The 19,956-nt window shown below is 51.7% G+C and overlaps 1 protein-coding gene across 5 annotated transcripts in view; it reads left to right on the top strand.

Moving 5' to 3' along the window:
* The window catches only part of RYR1 (ryanodine receptor 1), a 127,895-nt gene that overhangs the window by 23,561 nt on the left and 84,378 nt on the right, over positions 1-19,956 (top strand). For all 5 annotated transcript variants that reach the window (XM_055412238.2, XM_055412236.2, XM_055412235.2 and 2 more), the window contains exons 21-34: positions 2,193-2,297; positions 2,505-2,608; positions 3,480-3,563; positions 4,527-4,834; positions 5,576-5,778; positions 6,715-6,889; positions 7,063-7,271; positions 12,954-13,348; positions 14,566-14,698; positions 15,504-15,664; positions 16,248-16,413; positions 17,050-17,136; positions 17,297-17,523; positions 19,045-19,657. In XM_055412238.2, the coding sequence (XP_055268213.1) occupies positions 2,193-2,297; positions 2,505-2,608; positions 3,480-3,563; positions 4,527-4,834; positions 5,576-5,778; positions 6,715-6,889; positions 7,063-7,271; positions 12,954-13,348; positions 14,566-14,698; positions 15,504-15,664; positions 16,248-16,413; positions 17,050-17,136; positions 17,297-17,523; positions 19,045-19,657 (2,970 nt within the window). The remainder of the gene's footprint in view (positions 1-2,192; positions 2,298-2,504; positions 2,609-3,479; positions 3,564-4,526; positions 4,835-5,575; positions 5,779-6,714; positions 6,890-7,062; positions 7,272-12,953; positions 13,349-14,565; positions 14,699-15,503; positions 15,665-16,247; positions 16,414-17,049; positions 17,137-17,296; positions 17,524-19,044; positions 19,658-19,956) is intronic.

Genomic DNA, 19,956 nt, shown 5'->3' with positions numbered 1-19,956 from the left:
TCCCTGGTCAGGGAACTAATCCCACATGCTGCAACTAAAGATCCCGCATGCCGGAATGAAGATAGAAGATCCTGCCTGCTGCAACTGAGACCTGGTGCAGCCAAATAAATCAGTAAAAATAAATATGTAATAAAAGAAAGGACTATTATTGCCCCAATATACAATACAATTGAGGAAAGTGAGGCCCAGAGAGGTCAAGCAGGTCGTGCAAGTCACACAGCTGATTTGAACCCAGGCAGTCTGATCCCAAAGCCTGTGATCATATCCGCCACAATTTGTGGAGCATCTTTTCTATTCCAGGCCTCCCCCCATTCCTCTTATCCCAGCCTGAGCATCCCACCCTTCCCTCCAAGTGTGTTCCTCTAGGAGCGGATATAAGTCACGTGTAAGAGCCTGATCACGAGGGTTGACTTTCAGCATGCCACTGTGGGCATGCGACTTCACTTCTCTGTGCCTTGGTTCCCTCACCTGTGAGGAAAGGGGACAATGAGAGAACACACCTGTAGCGAGGTTGTGAAGTTTAGATGAATTAATGGATGTGATGTGCTTAGCACGGTCCTAAGAAAATGTTAAGTCCTCAATTGAGTTATTGTCATTACGGGTAAAATGAGTGAGTGAAAGTCACTCAGTCATGTCCGACTCTTTGTGACTCCATGCACTATACAGTCCATGGAGTTCTCCAGGCCAGTATGGAGTGGGTAGCCTTTCCCTTTTCCAGGGGATCTTCCCAACCCAAGGCTCAAATCCAGGTCTCCCACACTGCAGACAAATCCTTTACCAGCTGAGCCACAAGGGAAGCTCAAGAATACTGGAGTGGGTAGCTTATCCCTTCTCTAGCAGATCTTCCCGACCCAGGAATTGAACCGGGGTCTCCTGCATTGCAGGCGATTCTTTACCAACTGGGCTATCAGGGAAGCCCTGTCATTATGGGTAGCAGTAATCTTATTGCAGATCAACCTGCCATCCCCCTGTAGCCGGGCCTGGATGTCTCCCTTCCCGCCCCCCCAACCGGTCAGCCTCAAGAGCTGTCCACTTGGTCTCCTGGACATCCCCTCCCCACTCCTCCCCTCACAACCCAACCTGGTCCGACTATGTGCCAGGTATTTATACAAACTACAGTTGATCCTTGGACAATGCAGGGGAACCCCAGCACAGTTGAAAGCCCCAGTACTACTATTTCTGTCTTAGATACAAAAGAATTGGTAAATGACACACGCAAGAGCAGGAAGCTGAAACAGTTTGGATAGAATGACTCAAACCCTTCTGCTTTTGATTCCACATATTGTGATCTCAATCAAACACAAACTTTTCCCTACCTTGAGTTAATTAGAGATCTGTAAAATGAAAACATGGGGCTTCCCAGATGATGCAGGGATAAAGAATCCTCCTGCCAATGCAGGAGACTCAAGGCATGGGTTCGATCCCTGGGTTGGGAAGATCCACTGGAGTAGGAAATGGCAACCCACTCCAGTATTCGTGCCTGGAAAATTCCATGGACAGAGGAGCCTGGCAGGCCACAGTTCATGGGGTTGCAAAGATTCCGACATGACTGAGCACACACACACACACACACACACACACACAAAATAAAAATACAGGTACTATATTTACTGAAAAAAATCCTTGCAGTTCAAACCTGCACTGTTCGAGGGGCTACTGTATATGACATTTAGTAACTTATGTAGATGATGTCACTGAACCCATATAAAGTAAATATTGTGTTGGCCAAGAAGTCTATTCGAGTTTTTTCATATGATCCTATGGAAAAATTCAAACGAACTTTCTGGCCAGCCCAATGTTATGAGTTAACATTGTTCCAGTTTTCATTGTACAGAGAAGGAAAGAGACCCATCTGTTCATTCAGCAAACATCTCCAGAGCATCTCCTCTGGGCTGGACAGGGCTGGGGAAATGCTGGAGACAGATGCAGCCCCAGCCCTGCCCTTACAGAGCTCCCAGTCCACAGCGGGAGACAGACTCATCCCCAGATAATTCCTTGATTCTGAGGATGTCAAGTCCTGAGCATCCATCCTGGAGGCAAGACGAGGTGATGGGAAGCAGGGTTTGGATGGCAGGAAAGGTCAAAAGAGCTCCCTAGTGAACTGTCCAGAGCTGGTGCGTGTTCTTGGGAAGACTGTTTATGGTGCGGGGCGGAGGGAACTCAGGGACCTCACGGATGTCCCCTGCCCCCAGATTGTCCTGCCTCCCCATCTGGAGCGTATTCGGGAGAAGCTGGCCGAGAACATTCATGAACTCTGGGCACTGACTCGCATCGAGCAGGGCTGGACCTATGGCCCGGTGAGCGGATGGGGGAGAGAGGCTAGACTGGCTATGGAGGAGTGAGAACCTCTTACTACTGGGGAGGGGCTGAGGGTTGGAGGAGGAGACTTTGGGAGGGCTCCTTGGGTTTCAAGTGACAGAATGAGGGGGAAGAGGTCAGAGGTCACAGTCTGGGAGTGTTGGGGAGGGAAGAGGAGCCAAGGAGTGACTCTGGGGTTTCTCCAGGTTCGGGATGACAATAAGAGACTGCACCCCTGCCTCGTGAATTTTCACAGCCTACCGGAGCCCGAGAGGAATTACAACCTGCAGATGTCGGGGGAGACGCTCAAGTGAGGAGGGGACCAGGGAACAGGGACCTGGGCCTGGTCACTGGGCAGAAGGGCACAGGGAAACAGGGAGAGCAAGACAGACTGACAGAGAGAGAAATAGATAAAAGAGCAACAGGGAGTGGAGATGGGGATCGTGAAACTGACAGGGTGAGTAAGAGGTAGAGGCATAAAGAGGGACGCTCAGGACTCCCCTGGTGTTCCGGTGGCTAAGAATCGCCTGCCGAGGTGGAGGACGCGGGTTCACTCCCTGATCCGGAAGGATTCCACATGCTGCAGGGCAAATAAGCCTGTGTGCCACAGCTACTGAGCCCACGCACTGCAACTACTAAAGGCCGAGCGCCCTAGAGCCTGTGTTCTACAACAAGAGAAGCCACCTCAATGAGAAACCTGAGCACTGCATCTGGAGAGTAATGCTCACTCACTGCAACTAGAGAAGAGCCTATGCAGCAACGAAGACCCAGTGCTGCCCCAAATAAATAATAAATGAATAAATAATGTAAAAACAAGCATTTCTATATACTGGCAATGTATACACTGGAAAACAAAAATTTTAAAAATACTATTATTTAAAATGGTTCCCCTTGCTGAATAAAGATGCACAGTAAGTGGAAGAAAGAGAAAGAGACAAAGAAGCAGAGAGGAAAAGAACACAATCAAAGACATACAGAGACAGAGACGCAGGGAGAGACAGCAGTCAGAGAGGCAGAGGGACAAACACCCGGAAAACCAGAGCAGGAGACGGGGAGAGCTGGTGACCCAGAGACGGAGCTGACGGGCCGGGGGAGGAGGGGAGCCGGGCTGGGGGAGGGGAGGCTAGGGACAGGGTGGCCATGCGGGTGACCTGCTCCTCTGCCCCCACCCCCTGCCCCAGGACTCTACTGGCGCTGGGCTGCCACGTGGGCATGGCAGACGAGAAGGCGGAGGACAACCTGAAGAAGACGAAACTCCCCAAGACGTGAGTGTGGGTGACCTGGGCCCCACCTGGGGACTAGAGTAGGGGGCTGGGGATGCCACGGTGAAGGCTGGAGTGATTGAGAGCGGGAGTGGTGAGGCTGAGGTCAGAGACAAAGGGGCCATGGGTTGGGGTGGAGGTCGTCGGACCAGGGATCAGGGCTGTAGAGTCGGTGGTGAGCGTCCTAGGGAGTTGAGAACGCAGAGTTAGGAGTTCCTGAGAGAGTGGGAGTGAGTCAGGCTCAGGGTCAGGGTCTCCATGGAGTTGGGAAAATGAGGGAGCAGAAGTTGTGTCTCTGAGTTAGAGGTGCGGGGTCAATGGAAAGAGGTGAGAAATTGCTGGAGTTGTCAGTAAGGGATCCTGAAATGATAGATAAAAGGTCAGAGGTCCTGGGGATAGATGCCAAGGTTCAAAAGTCAAGGACTCCAGAGCGAGCAGTTTGAAATGATAGGGTCCTGGAATCAGAGGTAAGAAGCCTCCAAGTCAGAGATGAGAGGTCAGAGCACCCCAGGACTAGAGATGAGGCTCCCAAGATCAAGATGAAAGGGTCACAGAGGTCAGTGAAGTCAAAGCCCTTGGTAGGGTCACAGGATCCTGGGGTCTGAGGTCAGGTAAGCTTATTTGAGAACCCTGATGTCAGATGGGAGTTCCCTGGTGGTCCAGTGGCTAAGACTTCATGCCCCCAATGCACGACCTGGCTTTGACCCCTGGTCAGGGAACTAGATCCCACATGCCACAACTGAGAGTTTGCCCACCACAACTAAAGATCCTGCATGCTACCCCATGCAGCCAAATAAATAAATAAATATGTTGAAAAAGAACCCTGCTGTCAGAGATCAAAGGTCAAAAGTTTCAAAGATCATGGGATCCTAAGGACCAGGGTCAGAAGTCAGGGACCCTGTGTCACAGAGCCCACTAGTGGTGGCGAGGGTCTCGTCCCACTGGCTCCCTACCACCAATCCGCAGGTACATGATGAGCAACGGGTACAAGCCGGCACCGCTGGACTTGAGCCACGTGAGACTGACCCCCGCGCAGACCACGCTGGTGGACCGGCTGGCGGAGAACGGGCACAACGTGTGGGCCCGAGACCGAGTGGCCCAGGGCTGGAGCTACAGTGCCGTGCAGGACATCCCTGCCCGCCGGAACCCTCGCCTCGTGCCCTACCGCCTGCTGGATGAGGCCACCAAGCGCAGCAACCGCGACAGCCTCTGCCAGGCCGTGCGCACCCTGCTGGGCTACGGCTACAACATCGAGCCACCCGACCAGGAGCCCAGTGAGTGCGGACCGCAGGCCCCTGACCCCGCCCCTGGGCCCCTCAGTGGGCTGCATCCATAACACTGACACTTTCCCCAACCGTGACACTCACTCTGTCCCTGAGCCTGAACCCGATCTTGACCACTGACCTTGACTCAAGCTCTGCCTGGGCTACGGCTGCAACTCTGAGCAGTCAGACCAGGAACCCAGTGAACTCTGACCCTGACTCCTGACTCCAGTTCCTGACCCCCAGCTCTGACCCCTGACCCCTAACCTCTGGACTATGTCTTCAACGTGGTGTCACCCAGCCAAGCACTTGGAGAGCCTCTAAGCACTACTCCTAACTTGACCGCTGACCTATCACTGACCCCTGACCCCAGCCTCAACCCCTGCCCCCAACCCCAATTTCTATCCCCTCCCTGACCCTGATTCTGACTCCCTCTCCCCGTCCCTACTCTCAGCCCTTGATTCTTAACATCGACCCTAATCTTGACCCTTCACCGCAGACCATGACCGTAACCGACCCAACTTTCTCCCTCCGTGTCTTTATCGCTAGTTCCTCTCTGAAACTCTTGACTGCTAGAGGGACAGAGGAGAAGTCTCAGGAGGTCCCTCCTACTTCTCTGTGTCTGCTCTGAGAGTCCCCAGTTCTTCTCTAACACCAAAAGCTGTCCCTTTCCCCCAGCCCCCCAAGGCCCTTACCTCTCCCGATCTCCCCCACCAACCCAGCCTCTCTTACTCTGCCTGGCCCCATGTGCAGGTCAGGTGGAGAGCCAGTCTCGCTGGGACCGGGTGCGCATCTTCCGGGCAGAGAAATCCTATGTGGTGCAGAGTGGCCGCTGGTACTTCGAGTTCGAGGCGGTCACCACTGGCGAGATGCGAGTGGGCTGGGCGCGGCCCGAGCTGCGGCCGGACGTGGAGCTGGGAGCGGATGAGCTGTCCTATGTCTTCAACGGGCACCGCGTGGGTAGCTCCCTGGCTCCACTCTGCCGGGCTCTGTGACCCTTCCCACTCTCATGCAGTCCAGCCCTGCCCCTCTGTGTCTCACTCTGTCCGCCCATCCCTGAGTCCACCTTCCCATTCATCCCTCCATCCTCCCCCACCCTGTCCGTGCATATATCCGTCCACATCCATCTCTCTGTCCAACCATCCAGCTGTCATTTCATCCATCCATCTTCTCGTCTGTCCAAAGAATCACTTAGGCATCCACCTTTCCGTCTATTCAAGAAGTTGTCAGTTCAGCCATTCACCTTTTTAAACCAATTTGTGATTTCATTTATTCATTCATCTATCTAATAATTTAATGTTTTGTTTATCCATGCATCTGTCCAATAATCTAATGCATACAGGCATCATCTATTTATCCACCACCCACACAGACCTGTGTGCCTGTCTGTACTTTCTTCCTTCCCTCCGTCAACCCAGATAGACTCTCGGCTTTCATTTCATTCTTTCATCCAGCCATTCACCTGCTTCCCATCCGTCTATCCATCTCCTTATTCATGTCTCTGTTCTGGGGCATATGGGTATAGGTGAGTACATGTGGGGGACATTGATAGGTCAGTTTTTCCTTTCCATTCCTCTACTTTCTGCTTCCCTCAACCCTCCAAGACCACTTAACAGTCCCAGTCATAAAACAACAGAGAACCCAAGCAAAAGGGATGAGATAGAGAGATGGATGGGAAGGGAAGGCATGAACGCCTAGCCCTTACCTTCCAAGGACCATGGATGCAAATGTGGGAGAAGAAGGGGGACACTGTGGGGGTGACCCTTCCTCTGTCCCCCGTGCACTGGGCCGGATGCCTTGCGTGTGTGTCTTGACGTGTCTCCCCTCACTCCCGTCTCCCTGCATTTCTCTGCCTGTCTCACACATCACATCTCCCCATCGCCTCCTCACAGGGTCAGCGCTGGCACCTGGGCAGTGAACCGTTTGGGCGTCCCTGGCAGTCGGGAGACGTCGTGGGCTGCATGATCGACCTCACAGAGAACACCATCATCTTCACCCTCAATGGCGAGGTCCTCATGTCCGATTCCGGCTCAGAAACAGCCTTCCGCGATATCGAGATTGGGGATGGTGAGGGCCGGCCTCGGGGCCCCTCTCTGCTTTTCTTCCATTTCACCTGGCCCTACACCGCTCCCTCCAGCCCCCCGCTCTTCCATCCCCTCTTTCCATGGCACATCCTCCCCGTGGCTGCCCCTGCCTCACCCACCTATCCTCACCCCTGCTCATCTCTCCCCTCCCACCAGGCTTCCTGCCTGTGTGCAGCTTGGGACCTGGCCAGGTGGGTCACCTGAACCTGGGCCAGGACGTGAGCTCCCTGCGGTTCTTTGCCATCTGTGGCCTCCAGGAAGGTTTTGAGCCATTTGCCATCAACATGCAGCGGCCGGTCACTACCTGGTTCAGCAAAGGCCTTCCTCAATTTGAGGCTGTGCCTCCTGAGCACCCCCACTATGAGGTGAGGACCGACTCCACTCAGCACCCTCAGGTCTGCTTCCACACCTCGTTCTCACCACAGTTCTCCTCCCCAAGCGTCTCTTCGTCTTCCGTTCATATGTTAGACCACAAACCTTGTAGAAGTGAGTGTCAGGATAGTGGACTCCCTGGGCTGCCTTGTAGGGTATCAGTTCAGTTGCTGTGTCATGCCAAACTCTTGGCGACCCCATGGACTGCAGCACGCCAGGCTTCCCTGTCCATCACCAACTTCTGGAGCTTGCTCAGACCCATGTCCATCGAGTTGGTGATGCCATCCAACATCTCATCCTCTGTCGTCCCCTTCTCCTCCTGCCTTCAACCTTTCCCAGCATCAGGGTCTTTTCCAGTGAGTCAGTTCTTCCCATCAGGTGGCCAAAGTCTTGGAGTTTCAGCTTCAGCATCAGTCCTTCCAATGAATATTCAGGACTGATTTCCTTTGGGATGGACTGGTTGGATCTCCTTGCAGTCCAAGGGAGTCTCCAGAGTCTTCTCCAACACCACAGTTCAAAAGCATCATTCTTCGGTGCTCAGCTTTCTTTGTAGTCCAACTCTCACATGCATACGTGATTGCTGGCAAAACCATAGCTTTCACTAGACGGACCTTTGTTGGCAAAGAAATGTCTCTGCTTTTCAGTATGCTGTCTAGGTTGGTCATAGCTTTTCTGCCAAGGAGCAAGTGTCTTTTAATTTAGGTAATTTTAATTGTAGGGTATAACCTTGGCAAAAACACACCTTTCTGAGCTCCAGGTAGTTTGCCTACAAAATGGGGGAAGGGAGGAAAGAGAAGCTGGATTAAGTGACCTCACTGGAAATTTTCAGCCCTTATAACTATTTGATTCTACCAAGGGTTTCTGCTTGCGTGCTTAAGTCACTTCTGTCATGTCCGACTCTTTGCAACCCTATGGACTGTAGCCTGCCAGGCTCCTCTGCCCATGGGATTCTCCAGGCAAGAATACTGGAGTGGGTTGCCATGCCTTCCTCCAGATCTTCTCAACCCAGGAATTGAACCCATGTCTCCTGTGGCTCCTGCTTTGCAGGAGGATTCTTTTACTGCTGAGCCAACAACAAGGCTTAAAGAAATATAAACCCTGGGCACATTTCGGCACCTTCCTTACTAATTGTTATCTAGGGTGGGTTTTGGGGGGCGGTTACTTTTTTGGGGGACGGGCTGTGCTTGGTCTTTGTCGCAGCACATAAGCTTCTCTGGTTGTGGCACTCGGGCTTAGTTGCCCCGTGGCATGTGGAATCTTAATTCCCTGACCAGGGATTGAATCCATGTCCCCTGCATTGGAAGGTGGGTTCCTTACCACTGGACCACCAGGGAAGTCCCGGGGATTACTTTTTAGTAACTCTTCATTAATCTGAGTATCCTAATTTTTAGACCCTAGTACCTTTCTTTCTCAAGGTTAAACTCCATGTTGTATTCTGACCATAAAAACCCCACATAGACCAAAGTGATGGGCCTTTTCTCAACCTGGGAGGAACTTGAATTCCACATGACTGAGCTTCAACTGGTACTTTACAATCAGACAGGCCTGGAGTTGGCCTTTTCCCTGTTTTGTGACCTGGGGCATATGACTCTCCTTCTGATCATCAGTTTTCTCTTCCTTGGTATAGCCCTGATCTCCCTCTCATACACTCTCTCTCTTTTATGAATTACTTAAATAAGTTGGAGACATCTGGCCTCTTTATCCCTAAATATTTCAATATGCATTTCTTTGGAACAAGCTATACTCTTACAGAGCTGCAGTCATGAAAATTGGGAAATTTAACATCGATACTTCTATTATCTAATTTACAATCCGTTTTCAAACTGTGTTCATTGTGGTAATAATGCTTTTTATTTTTCTGGTCCAAAATCCAAGCCAGGGTTACATGTTACAGTTAGTTGTTATGTCTCTTTAATGTATATAAAATGCTTTGGAGTCTTTCATTGTCTTTTATGACACTGGTGTTTTTGAAGGGTACAGACCAGTTATTTTGCAGAATATACCTCAATTTGGGTAGGTCTCATGTCTCCTCGGGCTTCGCAGGTGGTAAAGAACCTGCCTGCCAATGCAAGGAGACATAAGAGACCTGGGTTCGATCCCTGGGTTGGGAAGATCTCCTGGAAGAGGGCATGGCAACCCACTCAAGTGTTCTTGCCTGGAGAATCCCATGGACAGAAGAGCCTGGCGGGCTGCAGTCCAGTGCATGGGGTTGCAAAGAGTCAGACACAATCAAAGCTACTTAGCATACATACATGCATGTCTCCTCACGATTAGGTTCAGGTTACACATATTTTTCAGGAACATCATAGCAATGAGGTTGTACTCTGCTTGATGCAGGATCTCAGAGAGGCACACCATAGCACTATGTCTTACGGCTGATTATATTAACTTCGACTCTACGTTTATCGTTACCACCATCAAGTTGGTGTGTTTCTCTTTATAATTAATAAAAATTTGTGGGGAAGCATTTTAGGCTAGGAAAAAACAGAAGGGTGTTTTCTTTTCTTTTTTGGCTGAGCTTCAAAGCTTCCAGACTCTTAGTTCCCCAACCAGGAATCAAACCCGGGCCCTGGTAGTGAAAGCACCAAGTCCCAACCACTGGACCACCGGGAATCCCCCCATCCCTGACTTTTATTCTATTTTTTAAAATCTTAAATAGAAGGGTTTTAAACAGGGGACTATCAATATTGCTGGAAGAAATATCAATAACCTCAGATATGCAGATGACACTACCCTTATGGCAGAAAGTGAAGAGGAACTAAAAAGCCTCTTGATGAAAGTGAAAGAGGAAAGTGAAAAGGTTGGCTTGAAGCTCAACATTCAGAAAACAAAGATCATGGCATCTGGTCCCATCACTTCATGGGAAATAGATGGAAAAACAGTGAAAACTGTGTCAGACTTTATTTTTTTGGGCTCCAAAATCACTGCGGACGCTGATTGCAGCCATGAAATTAAAAGACGCTTACTCCTTGGAAGGAAAGTTATGACCAACCTAGATAGCATATTAAAAAGCAGAGACATTACTTTGCAAACAAAGGTCCGTCTAGTCAAGGCTATGGTTTTTCCCATGGTCATGTATGGATGTGAGAGTTGGACTGTGAAGAAACCTGATCGCTGAAGAATTGATGCTTTTGAACTGTGGTGTTGGAGAAGACTCTTGAGAGTCCCTTGTACTGCAAGGAGATCCAACCAGTCCATTCTAAAGGAGATCAATCCTGGATGTTCATTGGAAGGACTGATGCTAAAGCTGAAACTGCAATACTTTGGCCACCTCATGCGACGAGTTGACTCACTGGAAAAGACTCTGATGCTGGGAAAGGTTGTGGGCGTGAGGAGAAGGGGACGACAGAGAATGAGATGTCTGGATGGCATCACCGACTCTGTGGACATGAGTTTGAGTGAACTCCGGGAGTTGGTGATGGACAGGGAGGCCTGGTGTGCTGTGATTCATGGGGTCGCAGAGAGTCGGACACGACTGAGCGACTGAACTGAACTGATCCAGTCTAGATTTGAGTTTTGGAAAGATTCCTTTTGACAGTGAGTTGTAGGAGGAGAGAATGGGGACAGGGAGGTGCCTGGGGTGGGAGAAGATGGTGGAGGAGACATGCATGCTAAGTCGCTCCAGTCGTGTCCAACTCTTTGTGACCCTAAGGACTGTAGCCCTCCAGGCTCCTCTGTCCAGGGGATTCTTCAGGCAAGAATACTGGAGTGGGTTGCCATGCTCTCCTCCAGGAGATCTTCCCGATCCAGGAATCAAACCCGAGTCTCTTAGGTCTGCTGCATTGGTAGGCAGGTTCTTTACCACTAGCACCACCTGGGAAGCCCAACGGGAACCTCCCAATACTTGCCACCACCAGATGGCGGTCTCAACCCCAGAAACAGAATGTTAGACAGCAGTGAGAATGAATCAACTAACCTCCCCACAACCACACAGATGAATCTCACAGACACAGTGTTGACTGAAAGAAGCCAGACACAAAAGAACACGTACTGTAGGATCCCATTCATAGACACGTCAAGGATGATGGACGCTACTCTGTGGTATGCTAAGTCAGGAGGGTGTTACTGTGAGTGAATAATCAGACATTTACTTACTTAGCGTACAAATCACAGGAGGAAGACGGTCAGTAGACTTGTGAAGGAGCAGAGGCAAAACAGGGTTTATTTAAATTAATTAATTTATTTATTGGCTGTGTCGTGTGGCATGGGGGATCTTCACTGAGGTGCGTGGGTTCCAGAGAGTGTGGGTTCTGTAGTTGCGCGTGTGGGCTTAGTTGCGCCCAGGGCATGTGGAATTTTACTGAACTGGCGGCTCAAACCATAAAGAATCCACCTGCAATGCAGGAGACGAGGGTTCGATCCTTGTATTGGGAAGATCCCCTGGCTACCCACTCTAGGAATCTTGCCTGAAAAATCCCATGAACAGAGGAACCTGGTGGGCTACAGTCCATGGGGTTGCAAACAGTCAGACATGACTAAGCGCACACACACACATGTGGGATTTTAGTTCCCCAACCAGGGATCGAAACTGTGTCCCTTGCACTGCAAAAAGAATTAACCACTGGACCGCCAGGGAAGTCTCCAGACAGAATTTATAAGAGAGAAAGGAGGGAGAGGAGAGAAAAAGATTCTGCAGACAGTTTTGGTTGCACAGTTTTGGGGTGAATTCATTGACTGACAAGGAGCACAGAGGTCTGTCTTGGCAATTGGTCCTTGATGAGGTCAACTTGAGGTGGGGCATCAAAGCACTGCTCTAGCTGTTTATGGAGTCTCTAGAAAATCTGAGGCCAGGCACCTGTCCCTCTCTCAGCTCCTGCCCCTTATTTAGGCCAGGTTGTTGCATTTTCCTCATCAGAATCCCTCACTATCTTTGAGAGGGTAGTGACTAAACAGGCACCGAGGAGGCTTCCAGGGGGACTGGTTATGTGGTCCATTTCTCCATCTGATTGCAGGAGACACAGGTGTGTCTCTCCAGAACCTCATATTGTTGTGCACTTATGATGTGTGCCTTCTTCTGAGTGTTGTATTTCCACAAACAACAAATTTAACAAAAATTCATCTGGGGAACCTTTAAAAAAAAACTCTCACCCTTCTAGGCTGCTCTCCCCAAGAGGTCTCCATAAGAAAGCAGGAGAGCAGGGCCCATGTTCTGTTCACTGATGTGTTCCTAGCACTTGGAAAAGTGCCTGGCATACAGTAGGTGCTCAGTAAATGTTTGTGGAGTGGAGAGATGGATGGGTGGGTGGACGGGTTCCTGGATGGGTGAGTGGAGCAGTGGACAGATGGTTGGATGGATGGAAAAATGAAAGAATGGATGGATGGGTAGATAGAAGGGTGGATGGGTGGATGGAAAGGATGAATGAAGGGATGGATGGATGGATGGATGGCCTAGTCTGGAGTGAATCCTGTGCATAGGTAGGTTTTGAAAGCTCTCTGAGTGGTTCCAGTTTCTGACCAGGGCTGCTCATGTACAAAGGTGTCCAGACAGACAGAAGGTGAATGAACCCATGGCCAGGTTGTGTGTCCCATAGGAGTTCCTCCACCCAGAGGAGTGAGTCTCTGGCTAATTCTTACACGGTGCTCTAAGGCCGAATGGTGACTCTCTGTGTAATAAGGTTTAGGACCAATGGCCCAGGCCAGCCTCCTGGCTCAGTGCTTCCTGCTCCCCGCCACAGGTGACTCGTGTGGATGGCACTGTGGATACGCCCCCCTGCCTGCGCCTGACCCACCGCACCTGGGGCTCCCAGAACAGTCTGGTGGAGATGCTGTTTCTCCGGCTGAGCCTTCCGGTCCAGTTCCACCAGCACTTCCGGTGCACCGCAGGGGCCACCCCACTGGCACCGCCTGGCCTGCAGCCTCCTGCGGAGGATGAGGCCCGGGCAGCGGAACCTGATCCCGACTATGAAAACCTGCGCCGCTCAGCTGGGCACTGGGCTGATGCTGAAGGGAACAAAGAAGGAACTGCCAAGGAGGGGACACCCGGGGGTCCTGCCCAGGCTGGGGTGGAGGTCCAGCCTGCCAGGGCAGAGAATGAGAAGGATGCTACCACAGAGAAGAACAAGAAGAGAGGGTGAGTCAAGGGAGGGGCAGGGTGGGGTTTGGGGGTCTGTCCTGGGACCCCTCAATTAGGCAACTTCAATAACTTGAGAAACCCCACTGTATCCCAGAGTGGCCCCCTATGCACTAGGTGGACTCAGATTACTCAGGGATCCTATTATGTCCCAAGTGAAGGATATTATTTCTCTGGGATACTCTAGTTTCCTTGAGAATGTAAAATTGGGATGCCCCTGAATATCTATGAAGAACTCCACTGTCCTTGGGGGTACCTATTGGGTCCCAAAGCTTTTCATCCAATGGACTTCCTTATCTGTGAACACTAAAGGGGACCTCAGATTCTTGGTCACATTATCTATGGCCCCAATGAACACCATTGGTCTTCTAAATTGGGGTCATTTCTGTGTCTCAAATGTACCCCCCCCCCCAAAATCTAACTTTAAGGGAGACCCTCAAAGGGCATTAAACTTGGATTGAAACCAAATCTGCTTTTCCCCTATCGTGGCAGTGGTTTTTAATGGGATGTATTTCTGTGTCTCTTGAGGGGATGTGTGGAAATGATGGGAGATTTTGGGTTGTCACAGATTTGAGGAGACATACTGCCTGCTGGGGACTCCAGGGATTCCACATGCCTTCAGTGAATAAGACAGTGCCACAAGGAAGAGCTGTCCTTTCCCACATGCCTTTAGCACCCACATGAGACATGCTGACTTGGGAGGACCACTGTATGCTTCCCAAGGCAACCTCCATGTTCCCAGAGGCACCTTTAAATCAGGGTAACCTGACATCCGAAAACACAGAGATCCTCCAAGGTGGACCCTCCTGACACAGTTGGGATTTCATCCCTCGAGAAGCGAGGCCTTGGGTATTAGAAATGGGGTGTAGTTAGGATGGATGTGGGGCTTCCCTGGTGGCTCAGCGGTAAAGAATCCACCTGCCGATACCTGCCAATGCAGGAGGCGTGGGTTTGATCCCTGGGTGGAGAAGATCCCCTGGAGAAGGAAATGGCAGTCCACTCCAGTATTCTTGCCTGGGAAATCCCCTGGACAGAGGAGCTTGGTGGGCCACAGTCCATGGGGCTGCAGAGTTGGACATGACTGAGCGTGCACACGTGCACACACATACATACATACATACGTAGGGTGAATGTGGAGTCATGAACATTGTGATGGGAGGGCTGGGGGACTGGGCTGGAGAGTGAGCCTCATGACAGCCTCTCCTCTTCACCACCAGGTTCTTGTTCAAGGCCAAGAAGGCCGCCATGATGACCCAGCCGCCAGCCACGCCCACTCTGCCCCGACTCCCTCATGAGGTGGTGCCTGCTGACGACCGTGATGACCCTGAGATCATCCTCAATACCACCACGGTGTGAACCAAGAACCCTCGGCAGACTTCCAAATTCCATGCTATAATCCCCAGTAATTGCCCTTATCTGGGGATACCCCAGTATCTACTGGAAGCCACAAAATATAGTACACATCTATTTAAACCCTTTGAACCCCTAAATCCATATAGCTAAGGGCCTAAAAATCGCAGGGAACACAATGAAGTCATGAGGCATGCTGACCTAACTCCCAGGATCCCCAAATCCCATGGATGAACCAGCATAGACTCAGGACCCCAATATCTGGGTTCACCCTTGTAAACTCACCACCCCCAAATTTAACAGCTATTCTAGTGGCTCAGATAGTAATGAGTCTACCTACAACGCGGAAGACCCAGGTTCAATACCTGGGTTGGGAAGATCTGGAGAAGGAAATGGCAACCCACTCCAGTATTCTTGCCTGGAGAATCCCATGGATGGAGGAGCCTGTTAGGCTACAGTCCATGGGGTCGCAAAGAGTCAGACACGACTGAGTGACTTCACTTTCACTAGTATATTCCTGGGAGTCAGAATTCACAATAATTCCAATGTAGTTTTGGGATTCCCCAAATCTGGAATATTTTCTGAGACAAATAGCCTAGTGGTGGGAGGCACCCAAATTTGAGGGTATCACAAAACTGTCCCAAAAGTTTCCCAGATCTAGAAATACATCAGTAGATACAGAAAGAGAGGGTCTCAAATGCAGTAAATTCTTACTAAACCCCCAGAGGACACTGAGAATCAAGGGAAACCAACTAAGAGTCCCAGGGAAGCCCACTGACTGCTGGTCTCCCCTTTGCCTCTCCAGTACTATTACTCTGTGAGGGTCTTTGCCGGCCAGGAGCCCAGCTGCGTGTGGGTGGGCTGGGTCACCCCTGACTATCACCAGCACGACATGAGCTTCGACCTCAGCAAGGTCCGGGCGGTGACAGTGACCATGGGAGATGAGCAAGGCAACATCCACAGCAGGTGTGGGGGCTATGGGGGGCAGGCACTCTGGGCACCGCCCTTTCCTTTCCTCCTCTCTTCCTGCTTATCTTCCTCCCCATGGCTCCTACTCTGAGTTTTTCCTCCTCTTCTTTTTTCTTTTTGGTGAATTTTGGCTGCACTGGGTCTTCATTGCAGCACGCAAACTTTCTTGAGTTGCAGTGTGTGGCTTAGTTTGCCCCACGGTATGTGGGATTTTAGTTCCCTGACCAGGGATTGAACCCACAACCCCTGCATTGGAAGGCGGATTCTTAACCACTGGACCGCCAGGGAAGTCCCCTCCTTTCCCATCTTGCCATCCTATGTCTAGGTTACCTCCTTTCTCTGTTCTCTCCTTCTGCTCCCCTTCCTTCTTCTCCTTCCAGAATCTACCACCGGCTCCTAAGAATTCTAGCTCCAAGGGGCTCAGGGTCTGGGGTGAGGGGTTTCAGTGATCAGGTCTGCAGGTGGTGGGTGTTTGGGGGTGGGACTCTGAGTCCTGGTATTCTGGGAGCTCAGGGAAGGGGGTGTCCAAGGGTTCAGAACGCCTGGGGATCAGTGTGCTGACCACTCCTGTGTCCTCCAGCCTCAAGTGCAGTAACTGCTACATGGTGTGGGGCGGAGACTTCGTGAGCCCCGGGCAGCAGGGCCGGATCAGCCACACGGACCTTGTCATTGGCTGCCTGGTGGACTTGGCCACTGGCCTAATGACCTTTACTGCCAACGGCAAAGAGAGCAACACCTTTTTCCAGGTGAGCCCAGCCCCTCAGCAACTTAGCAATAGCATCTTCATGTCCTAGCATCCCAGGACAGCGCCCCGAGAGGACAGACCCCAGGGAGACAGGACAGAAACAACCTCACGACAGGCCAGAGCTGTATTGTGGCTATCGGAGGCCCCTGGGAGACCACCTATTGACATCCAGAAAGAGGGAGACAGAGCAGAGCCTTGACCTTGGAGAGTGGTCTGTATTCCATCTTGGGCTGGGTGGTACCAGTCCCCACCTTTTCACCAATCAGAGAAAACCCTAGGATGGACCAGAATTCTAAAATGGTATTTTCCTTTTCAACATTTGATTATGAAAGGTTTCAAGAACACAACAAAATTAAAGGAATTGTACAATGAGGGCCTATATACCTCCATTGTGAGTCTTTAAAGTCCCAGATGACAGGTTCCCCTGAGGAGGTGGAGGAGGTTGGCCTTGCTGGATCAGAGGTGGTACAGTCCATGAGCAACCTCAGGACCACTGTGGAGCCTCCTATGCCCGAGTTTGGATCTGTAGGCACCAGCAGGATCAGGCTGGGGCAACTGGCTCCAGAGTTTGAGATCTGGAGTCAACACCACTTCCAGTCCATCGTCTTCCTCACCCTGCCGTCTTTTCCCTTGCCAGGTGGAACCCAACACAAAGCTGTTCCCTGCTGTCTTTGTGCTGCCTACGCACCAGAACGTGATCCAGTTTGAGTTGGGGAAACAGAAGGTGATGGGGAGTGAATGTGGGCAGGCTGAGGAAGGAGGTGTGGGAGGTCAGGCTGAAGTGTGTGTGGCGGGAATGCAGTCTGGGAGGTCTTCCTGGAAGCGGAGTGGCGGGATCCAGCGGACTGCGAATCCTGACCTGTGCACACCTCTGCGCCCCCCAGAACATCATGCCGCTGTCAGCCGCCATGTTTTTGAGTGAGCGCAAGAACCCCACGCCGCAGTGCCCGCCGCGGCTGGAGGTGCAGATGCTGATGCCCGTGTCGTGGAGCCGCATGCCTAACCACTTCCTGCAGGTGGAGACGCGGCGGGCGGGCGAGCGGCTCGGCTGGGCAGTGCAGTGCCAGGAGCCGCTCACCATGATGGCGCTGCACGTCCCCGAGGAGAACCGGTCAGGGCCAGCCCCGGCGCCCAGGGGTGGGGCGGGTACCTCAAGCCCTCTGGGTCTGGATCCCACTGGGTGTCCCCTCTCCACTACCTTTGGGGCTCCAGATAACACCCCAAGAGGCCCCAGACCACCCTATTTTCTGCTGATAGCACACCAGGGGGTTCTCAATCCATTTCAGCAGGCTCAGACTCACCCCAGAAACCCAGACTCAACCCAGGCATGTCCAGATAACACCCCAGAGGACTCCAGACCCGTCTCAGGGAGCCAGATCCACATCAAGAATCCTATACAACACCCAGGGGCCTCAAGTATACCTCAGAGGTTCTTAAACATTATTCAGAGAGGCTTGGATGCATCCTAGGGTCTCTCGGGCATATGCAGAGAAACTTTAGATGTGTCCCATGAAAATCTCTAACTCACTCCAGGGGCCCCAGACACACCCAGCTATAGAGTATTCTCATGGATGACAGCAAAGCTTTTACAGATTCTAAATGTGGCCAGGATCCCAGGCTGACCCCAGTAGGCGTCCAGCATGCTTCATCTTTCCTTTATTCACTCATTCGACAAATAGCTCTGAGCCCCTCCTGTGTGACAACAACATTCTGGGCTGGAGACACCAAACTCTTGTAAACAGACGTCTAGTAATGCTCAGACCTGCCCAGAAGGATTCAGACCCATCCCCAGAGGCCCCAGATGCACCCATTTATTCATGTGTTCCTACAGCAAATATTCATTGAGCACATTTGCTTTTGTGCACTCAGTCATGTCCGACTCTTTGTGACCCCGTGGACTGCAGCACACCAGGCTCCTCTGTCCTGCACCATCTCCTGGAGTTTGCTCAAACTTATGTCCGTTCAGTCAGTGATACCATCTAACCATCTCATCCCCTGTCGTCCCCTTCTCCTCCTGCCCTCATCTTTCCCAACATCAGGGTCTTTTCCAGTGAGTCGACTCTTTGTATCAGGTGGCCGAAGTATTGGAGCTTCAGCTTCAGCATCAGTCCTTCCAATTAGTATTCAGGGTTGGTTTCCTTTGTGTTTAGTCCTTTTTAGGTGCTGGGAATATAGCAAACAAACAATAAACAAACAAAACAGGCAGGAATGTCCTGTCCTGATGAACTTTACATTTTGGTGGTGTTCAAATATATCCAGGGTACTCAGACTTGCCAGAGCAGAGATTTAGACCCAACCTGGAATCCCATATACATCTCACAGTCACCAGATCTTTTCCCTGGACTCTTAGATCCCCAGGGTACCAGACCATCCTATAAACCCCAATGTATCCAACCATCCATTCATATCTCCATCCCAGGGAGCCCCCAGACCAGTGAGGGACTTCCAGAACCATTAAAAAGTCTGCTAGACTCAGCTCCACAGACCTCACAGAATCTTGACCCAGCAGAACACTGGGATTCCCTTCTAGGGCCACCAACACTCGCCTGAGCACTCTTTGCCTCTCGGGTCTGTGTCTCTGTCTCCCACCTCAGCTTGCTCTGACTCTGAATGTGGCCCATCTCCACCACAGATGCATGGACATCCTGGAGTTATCTGAGCGCTTGGACCTGCAGCGGTTCCATTCGCACACGCTCCGCCTCTACCGCGCTGTGTGCGCCCTGGGCAACAACCGCGTGGCGCATGCTCTGTGCAGCCATGTGGACCAGGCGCAGCTGCTGCACGCCCTGGAGGACGCGCACCTGCCCGGACCTCTGCGTGCAGGCTACTACGACCTCCTCATCAGCATCCACCTCGAAAGTGCCTGCCGCAGCCGCCGCTCCATGCTCTCTGAGTACATCGTGCCCCTCACGCCTGAGACCCGCGCCATCACTCTCTTCCCACCCGGAAAGAGAGCGGATAACGGTCCCCGCCGCCACGGGCTTCCTGGCGTCGGCGTTACCACCTCGCTGCGGCCTCCACACCATTTCTCAGCCCCGTGTTTCGTGGCTGCCCTGCCAGCTGCTGGGGCGGCAGAAGCCCCGGCACGCCTCAGCCCCGGCATCCCTCTGGAAGCTCTTCGGGACAAAGCACTCAGAATGCTGGGGGAGGCGGTGCGAGATGGTGGGCAGCACGCTCGTGACCCAGTCGGGGGCTCCGTGGAGTTTCAGTTCGTGCCGGTGCTCAAGCTGGTGTCCACCCTGCTGGTAAGGACTTCCTCCTGCTTCCCTCCGTCCCGGTCTCCTCCGCTCCCAAATCATCCATACATCCGTTCATCCACCCATGCCTGCATAGATTGCCCCTCCCATTCATGTATCCAGCCGTCCATTCATCTCTCCATCCACACACCCTTCACCTTCCAGCTTATCCTTTTATCATCTGCTCATTCGCTTTTCCTTCCATCCATTCATCTGTCATCTATTCATCTTCTTTCTTTTTGTTCAATCATGTAAGCATCATTCATCCATCCTCCACCCGCCTTTCCAGCCATCCATCTGTCCATTCA

Source organism: Moschus berezovskii, chromosome 22, assembly GCF_049115385.1.
Source record: "Moschus berezovskii isolate FMDL1 chromosome 22, NW_MosBer_1.0, whole genome shotgun sequence".
Taxonomy (NCBI): Eukaryota; Metazoa; Chordata; class Mammalia; order Artiodactyla; family Moschidae; genus Moschus; species Moschus berezovskii.
Note: the sequence above shows the minus strand (reverse complement) of the source record. Positions and strands in the feature narration are given on the sequence as shown.